This window comes from Aplysia californica, unplaced genomic scaffold (genome assembly GCF_000002075.1).
Source record: "Aplysia californica isolate F4 #8 unplaced genomic scaffold, AplCal3.0 scaffold00038, whole genome shotgun sequence".
NCBI classification, from domain to species: domain Eukaryota; kingdom Metazoa; phylum Mollusca; class Gastropoda; order Aplysiida; family Aplysiidae; genus Aplysia; species Aplysia californica.
The window spans coordinates 1561918-1570688 of record NW_004797308.1 but is presented as its reverse complement, the minus strand read 5'-3'; the positions used below and the strand labels follow the sequence as shown (position 1 = coordinate 1570688).

At 38.2% G+C, this 8771-nt stretch overlaps 1 protein-coding gene across 6 annotated transcripts in view; it reads left to right on the top strand.

The window, feature by feature from the left end:
• LOC101858246 (nuclear pore complex protein Nup153) overlaps nt 1-8771 on the top strand; it is a 148071-nt gene that overhangs the window by 77455 nt on the left and 61845 nt on the right. For all 6 annotated transcript variants that reach the window (XM_013091512.2, XM_035973961.1, XM_035973960.1 and 3 more), the window contains one exon: nt 1904-2077. In XM_013091512.2, coding sequence (XP_012946966.1) covers nt 1904-2077 — 174 coding nt within the window. The remainder of the gene's footprint in view (nt 1-1903; nt 2078-8771) is intronic.

Genomic DNA, 8771 nt, shown 5'->3' with positions numbered 1-8771 from the left:
CTGAACCTTATATCTGTTTTATGAAACCAAGGAAAGGAATTCTGAATGTTGAAATGTGTAAAAACCGAATAAAAATAATTTTAAAAAAAAGTGATTTAAATTGATTTTTATCAAAAAAATCAAGTTGATTTAAATAAAAAAAATCAACTGATTTAAATCAACCCAACCCTGGTTACATGTAATGTAATTCATTTCTTATTACAGAGAACTTATAATGAGTTTTCCAGTGTCATAGTGGTATAGATCTTTTCCCCTCTCTCTGACTTTTTTGGTTGATTCTGTTTTTGAGTCTTTGCAAATTCAGCTGATGTTTAGTTGAACATCATATATTTTTTTAGAATTATTACTTTAACTTACTTTTTTTTGTACCAATGTACTCAAACTACTTTTATCACTTAAAACTTGTAATGAGAGCTATCCAGTAGCTTTTTTGTGGTTTTTAATGAAATTTTGAAAAGTCCGATGTTATGTTGAACGACGATTATTTTCAGAATTGTTGCCTACCCTTCTGTAACAACCTTTAGTACCCATTGATGCCATACAGTTGCTACTACTTTTTTCAGATAGAGCTTTGAATGAGCTTTCCAGTGGTATATTTGACATCTGTCTAACTTAATTAGTTGATTAAAAAAAAATTTTTTTGATGTCGTATTTTTAGTTGAACACTAATTTTTCAAAGTGTTTCCTATTGTTTTGCAACAGCCTTTAGTACCCAGCCTTGCCATACAGTTACTATTACCTTTTTCAGATAGAGCTTTGAATGAGCTTTCCAGTGGTATATTTGACATCTGTCTTGCACAAATAGTTGATTTTTTATGACTTAAGAATAAAAAGGCCCCAAACTTCAATTTTGTCATTGGTTTCTTCCCCTTTGGCATTTTTGGTCAGCCTACCCCTTAGATACGATTATGCCTCTCTTGTATTTAAGTTTGAACAACCCTTTAAAAAAAATTGGGTAAAGTCTCAGTATGTATATCTTATGAGATTTCCATTTTGATAGCTATCCAACCATAAATGTTTATTTTATGTATCTTGGAAAATGGGGTTCCAAGCCATTGGCATCCATTTTTAAACTTCATTTTCGTGTTTTCTTTCAGTTTTAAACTGCTATAATCACTAAAATAGCTATATGAATTATATTTTAATTTCTTTTACACTAAGTTTGTGTGTTTTTGTCTAAGAATATGTTAAACACTTTTGATTTTCAAGAACAGTTTTCGTAGCGTGACCATGAAACAGCATTGTGAGCATATGTCACGATTTTTACAAGTCCAGCAAATATTTGAAACATCATATCTCAGGTGTCCCCCCGGGGCAGTGCCACTGACTGAAGTGTCTTTAGGCCATTCCCAAAGAGGGAACATTTCTCGTTCAAGCACAGTAGAATTGTAAATGGGCTAATTCATGTCACGCTCATAACTGTGCCTGATCTACAACAGGGAACTGCTGCTTTTTCTTTCCTAATCTTTCCTGTCATTTTCCTCTACTTCTTTTGTATGTTTGTCACTCTCTTGTGACCTGCTATTTCCGGGGTGCCTTGATAGTCGAAGCAGACCTTGTGCTGTTGAAGCTAGAGAGGTGAGCAGAGTAAGTCTGATTCCCTGTAAAGACTTCTCTGTTGACACCCACCCCTTGGCGCTGATATGACCTTATGCAGTTTCGAGCGCCGTAAAACCCTCTACTATTTAAAAAAAAAATAATCTGAGGTGTTTGTTGATTTTGATAATTCTTTTTTTATAGTTCTTGTTTCACTGAGCACTATATGGAAAGTATAGTCTTATGGTATTCTTTTAAAAAAAATTCACTTGTGGTACCTAAATCAAGCATAGCTTGAGAAGAAAAAAGGCTATTAGGGTACATGCAAAGAAATAGTCTACAAATTTTCCTGCTTTTAATTTTCTAGTTCCCGTCAAGAGGCCCCCCTACAAGTCAGTATCAAGCAGCTAGTCAAGCTGTGATTGCTAAAAATAGATATCGGCCTTCAGAAAGAGACCATCAACACGTCTCATCAGGGAGTATTGAAAAAGAGACTTCAGTGGAAAACCTGCATCCTGGATTTTCAGTGTCAGTCACTCAGGTGAGTGATTTTCTCTTTCAATTCATTTTAGTGAAAGTGTCAGGGTATAAGACTTTAGAGACTTTTTGTGTTTAGTGCGGACAAGAAATATTCACAATCTAATGGTAGGTGCTCTGGTGTTGTTTGCTCCTTCTTTCCTATCAACCACATTCGTTCTTGTCTCTTTTTTGTGTATGTTACTCTCTTGTGACAACTCTAAATCTTCAACACTTATATGACCTAATTGTGTCGCAAGTGCCGCAAAACTTACGAAACTGAACACACACACACACACACCCCACCCCCCACCACCACAAAAAAAAAATTTCTAATGAAAAGTTAAGTGTTTTCAGTCTTGTAAGCTGACCTTGCTAGACGTAATGCATTTTTGTAGTAAGTCCTGATTTAAGATATCACCTTGAAGACCAAGGGGCTTGGACAGTTGAATGACGGCTCTCCATTGGATGTTATATGCAGACCTGCCACTCACCCCGATTTAGTTGGGATATCCCGATTTTTTTTTGCTCCAAATCTCGAGCATCCCGATTTTTCCCGATTTCAATTGTGTGTATCCCGATTTTTTGTTTCAGTCTGCTGTTGTGCCGGATCTAAAAAACTTACTCTGCCTTCTTCTCAGTAGCAGGAAGCACACATTGAACTTTTGTCAGTAGGAACTCTGAGTATTATTTTCTGTAATATCGTTGCCAGATTTAGTAGTTGACTGGTTAACATCGCACTGCGTTCCAATGGTCAAGTAGTGGTAGATCTACATGCAACCACGTGTGCTTAGCTAAATGTCAATGAGAGGGGAAAATTTGATATGTTCCAAAATGACGACAATCATTTATCCACAATGATGACTATATGTCATCGTGGTTATGTTTGAAAGATATTTGGTATTTTGCATTAGTCATAGCAAAATGTGAATTAAGTGGCATTTTTCCACCATTAGCATGGATTATGTCCGAGTCAAACTGAATCTCCTGAATCTTTATTTGCCAAAATTTCCGAAAAATGAATTAAAATATGAAAATGGAAAGTTTTTCATTTCTTTCGGACGTAACTATGACACAGAATTTCTTTTTTCTCTGATTTTATATGCTCTTCATGCTTATGTTTGAAAATTAAAGCAATGAGGAAACTATTAAAATGATTTTATGTTCCGTAAATTACGTTTCAGGGTTTTTTTCATTTTGTGTCATCATGGTTATGTTCGGAAGATATTTGATATTTTGCAGAGATTCATAGTAAAATGTGAATAAAGTGGCATTTTTTCATCATTAACATGCATTGTGAGTCAAACTGAATCTTCTGAATCGTTGTTAGCCCAAATTTTCATAAAAAATTAAGATATGGAAATGGAAAGTTTTTCATTTCTTTTGGACATAATTATGATGACAAAAATGCAAACACAACGGCAGAAAATTAAAGCAATAAAAAGAAAACATTGAATAATTTTGTGTGTACAAATTCTTTAAAAATGTGTCATCGTAGTTATGTCCGAAAAAATTTGACTTGACATTACAAAAGGGGGCTGTTCAAATATAATCTTACACCTTGTTTGGGACCTGACAACCATTGTTCCATGCGCTTTACATAAAATTCTTGAAGGACATGCATATTTACAGATCGGCGCAAGATCGCACATTCTAACGATTCTATAATTGCGCTGCAATCTTAAGATTGCACTGCACATTTTAACGATCATATACAGTGGAAACCATATATAACAGGCCTGGTAATAACAGGGATCCGGTAATAACAGGGATTTTTAAAACCCCCGTTTTTTCCTACTCTTTGTCTCTATTAAAAGTTATCGGCAATAATAGGGCCTCATCGGAGCCCAACCGGTTATAGCAGGGACCAAGGCTCATCAACAAGGAGTAAAAAATAAGAGAGAGAGAGTAACGCAGTGATGGAGCAAGCCCAGGCAAGCATTGCCACTGCAAGCACACGCAGCGTGTGAAGGGAGAGAGGCTGCAGACCTCGTTCTAGCCAGAAACCTAGCAACACGCACGCATAATGTGTCACCAACGATGTCAAGCGTGAGAGAAAATGCCTTTCAATTGACAACAATACGAAGTAATCCAGGCTGTTGACAAAAAGCAATCTCCACTGGCAGAGATTTGTCGTCAGTTCGACATCCCACAAGGGTCGATTCACACCATTATCAAGGATAGAGAGAAGATAGTGGCAGCATACTCCAATGAAAAGTTTGCTCTGGATCGAAAGAAGATGTGACTACCCTATGCAGATGCCCTGGACCAAGCTCTTCTGATGTGGTGTAAGGAGGCAAGGAGAAAATTGGTGCCAAAACCTCTGTACGTGGGTACTTGTGGCAAGGGAAACTACCCACGAATAAGTACAGCTGGATTAGTCCACAAATGCTCACTTTCCTTTGCATTTCTGATTTAACAGGGATCGGATATAACAGGGCATTTTCTCTACTCCCACCATCCCTGTTATATCAGGTTTCCACTGTAATTCACTCCCATCTTTTCGCTTTTACTCACATCAAGGAACACTCATGTATATTATCAAAAGTGCAAAAATATGAATATTAAAATTAGATATGAAACTGAGGAGCCCACAAGAATGATACAATGATATAATCGTTAAAGCGCGCAAGGCAATCTTAAAATTGCCCCACAACCTTAAGATTGCCACGCAATTATACGATTGTTGAAATGTGCAGCGCAATCTTAAGATCGGTAAATTGCGCGGAACACATACACAGATATCATACGTATGCACATAATAATATACATTTGTGCATTTACTCAAAAATAACCGAGTAGATAATTCAAGCAAAATATTGCATACACTACACTCTTTAATTCTTACTATAAGGAAAAAATTGAGACTCCTGTCAATTTCAAAAGCACCTTAATTGCAAAAAAAACAAATTACAGTGGAATTCAGGACCGAAAAAAAGTGTTGACTTTGAGCTAGGTTCACATTGTACTACTGGCCATTAAAAATTGAAGATGACAGCTACAAAATTACAAAGTACCTGGTAACAAGATGTTAACTCAATTTCAGCGAGTATAATTCTAAAGTTGTCACCAAAACAAGAGATAATGAGTGAACAAAGTAATTGGAGGTGTGTACACCACTAGCTCAGGACCTAAATATCTCTTCATGAATTCATCTTGGGATTTAGCTCCAAATTGTGCAAGGTTAACAACCTGTTGACTGTACATGTATCGGAAACACAATTACTTAAACAAAGAAGGTAAGAAACGGGACCACAGTGAGGTGTTGACTGTAAGCAAGAGTTGACTTTATCAGGATTCCACTGTATCTGTTATTACGAGTCATTATGCTTAAAACAAAAGGTGAAATTAGTTATCATCAACAAAGGCAGTGTTCATCATTATGTCAAAAATATTTTTGAAAAGGGGGGCATCTGCTGAGCTGTCTTCCAAATACGGGTCCTGTTCCATCTTCCTGCTTTGTTTCCTCTTCCTCCTCTTCTTCCTCCACCTCCATTTCTTCCTGTGTAAAGCCCTGTGCCTCTTCAATGCTGCAATACTTGGAAAATATTTTCCACATTCCCTGTGGCCTCTGCACACCATGCAGCTTTTCTTGACCAAGGCCACCCCTTTTCCCCTTATTTTTTCACCTTACAAACAAAGTGTAATATTACATTTGTTCAAGGGACAACCCCCCCCCCCCGTAAGATTATATTTGAACAGCCCTTAATGCCAGTTACACAGCTTAACATGTTGTCTGTAGGTCTGTAAATACACGTTTTTGTAGGAGATATACATGAATAGAAAAATTCAAGTAAAAACGAAATATTAAAAATTTTATCAACCCTCTTTTTCTACATTTTAGGTACCACCCTATTGGCGAAATGTTTGTCTCTCTTGCACACACAAGCGCGCGCGCACACACACACAAAATACTGAATCATGATAAGGCTGTAATTCCCACATTGGTTGATCTATGGCTCAAGTGATCTTTTCTGAAGCGTCTTTCATCCACATTTTTCTGGTTAAACCACGTGTGATGTGAATGGCGCGGAGACCCATGGTGGTTTTGGGCAGTGGTTCAAACTCCAGTTCCCACTCTGGTTAAAACCGCTTGGTTGAAATATACATGTGTATGGCCCCGAAGAAGCCGTCCCTTTTACCCACGGGACGCCAATTGGCGATATGATACAACAACAAAAAACGTTGCAGCAATTATCTCCTTGCTAACATATGCACTTGTTAAATTTACTTTTTTAATGGGTTGTGTGGCCTTTGAGTTAGAAAATCAGTTTGCATACAATTGGAGTGATTTTTGAGAAAAATTGTTGAGTAGACCTAGCATGAGCGCTGCTTTACTTTTACGCCATAATGAGAATTCGGGTGGTGAATGAGCTAGATTTAGTGTTTTCAGTTCTGATTCTAATTCCTCTTTGGTGAACATGCAATCATCATTTTCAATTTTCTCAGTATGCTGAAAATTTCATAACGGTTGAGGTATTTTTGCCGAGATACAGGTATCGTACTGATGTAGCCCATCTGCACCCTGGTCCGTGGGGATAAGTGTTGTGCATTCTGCCTGGGTGGAATGTGTTAATCGTTTTTCAGTAAAGTCCACACAAAGATGTTTTTAAAAATATACATAAAAGATTAAAATATCGAATAAAAATTGACAAACCAGTTCAGGGCTTAGAATTGTCTGCCTAAAGGCGAATGTCCGCTCATCCGAACGCCTCTTCCGCCTTTTTTCCGTAGTGCATAGTATTTGTTAAATGTCGGCCAGCTGTTCAGGTGTCCTAAGCCCATAATTTAAGGCATTTTTAATGCTGTTGCATGATATGTGTTATTGGTCCTGGAGAAATATTGTGCTCAAATTCTAATGTTGAAAGAAAAAAGTTGTAAAATTTACCTAGTGTAATGATTCTTCAGACAATGAAAGTTTTGTCCCTTCTGAAAAAATTTACCCCCTGGGGCGGTGCCACTGATTAAAGGTCATTCCCAAAGGGGGGACATTTCTCATACATGCACAGTAGAATTGTAAATGGGCTGATCCAACAGTGTCACACTCATAACTGCCAGATCACGACAGGGAACTGCTGCTTTTTCTTTTCTAATCCTTACTATTGTCATTTCCCTCTACTTCTTTGTATGTTATGTTTGTCATACTCTTGTGACCCCCCGGGGAAGTGCCACTGACTGTAGTGTCTTTAGGCCATTCCCAAAGGGGGGACATTTCTCGGTCGAGCATAGTAGAATTGTAAATGGGCTGACTCATGTCACGCTCATAACTGTGCCTGATCTACAACAGGGAGCTACTGCTTTTTCTTTCCTGATCCTTACTATTGTCAATTTCCTCTACTTCTTTTGTATGTTTGTCACTCTCTTGTGACCCACTATTTTCGGGGTGCCTTGATAGTCGAAGCAGACTTTGTGCTGTTGAAGCTAGAGAGGTGAGTAGATTTAAAGGCCCATTTAGACGTACAGTTCGCTGATCGACAAACTGACAGTTTAACTGACGGACGCTCGATCTGTGTCATCGGTAAACTGAAAGTTTGTCGACGAGAGATGTTCCGTTTAGACATACAGTTTTTTTTATCCGTCCTTGGACTGTTGTAGCTAGATCTAGGTCAAAAACGTCAACAATAGCTGCATGGATGATTTGGCAGCATTTTTTTTTCTTAAATCCAAAAACAAATCTAGAAACAGGACCATCTGGGCTAAAGAATGGCTATTAAAAAGAAGTACCCACACACACAAATATTCTATTTCCACAATACTGGCAACGTTCGATAATGTTCGATGAACTGTAGAATAGTTTGCTTTTTCAGTAAACCCCCCCCCCCTTCCAATTACTATTCGCCGGTTTTGGTCCCAAGAGTGTTTCAGGGGACAGCTAGAAATCTAATAAGAATAAGGGGGGGGGGGGCACTTTACCATAATTTGATGTTTTGCCGTTAGGTTTGATATCTCTCGCTCGCCGCGCATCAAACATAACTTGTGATCTAAATCTAGATCTAGATCTCTAGGTCCAAATAAGCGGGGTGGGAACTATCGAAAAGACACCCAGTTTCCTTGTTATTCCACGCGGACATTGTACTAGAACTAGGCTAGAAGACCTGTGCAATAGTAAAACTGGTAGCGTGTAGACAACAAAAAATTAATTAAATAAACAGCACTGTCTAGATCTACTGGTCTAGAATAGTCTAGATGAAACAATGGAGTGTAGCCCTCAGTACATTCACACACACACAAATATTCTATTTCCACAATGCTGGGAACGTTCGATAAAGTGCGATGAAGAAATGTAGTAGTTTATTTTTTTGGTAGTCTCCCCCCACCCCCCATTACTATTCGCCGGTTTTGGTCCCTTGAGTAGATGTAGGGGGGGGGGGGGGCAGCTAGAAATCTAATAAGAATGTGGGGGGGGGGGCGCACTTTACCTTGATATCTCTCGCTCGCTGCGCATCAAACATAGCTTTCTGATCTAAATCTAGATCTGGATCACCCTCTCTGATCTGGATCTGGATCTAAAACTAAAACTATCTGAAAAATTTTGCTCTCTGTGAATGGAACAATAGAGCATCCTGGTTACAGTGTATACAGTATAAACCGGACAGGTCGAACACAGATTTCTCAAAATCACGCAGCCGCCAAACTGCTGGCAGTCCCATTTTCTGCTTTCTTCATCTTTGTAAGAAAATTACGCGACGCTCAAACACAAACTCAGAATAGTCAAACTA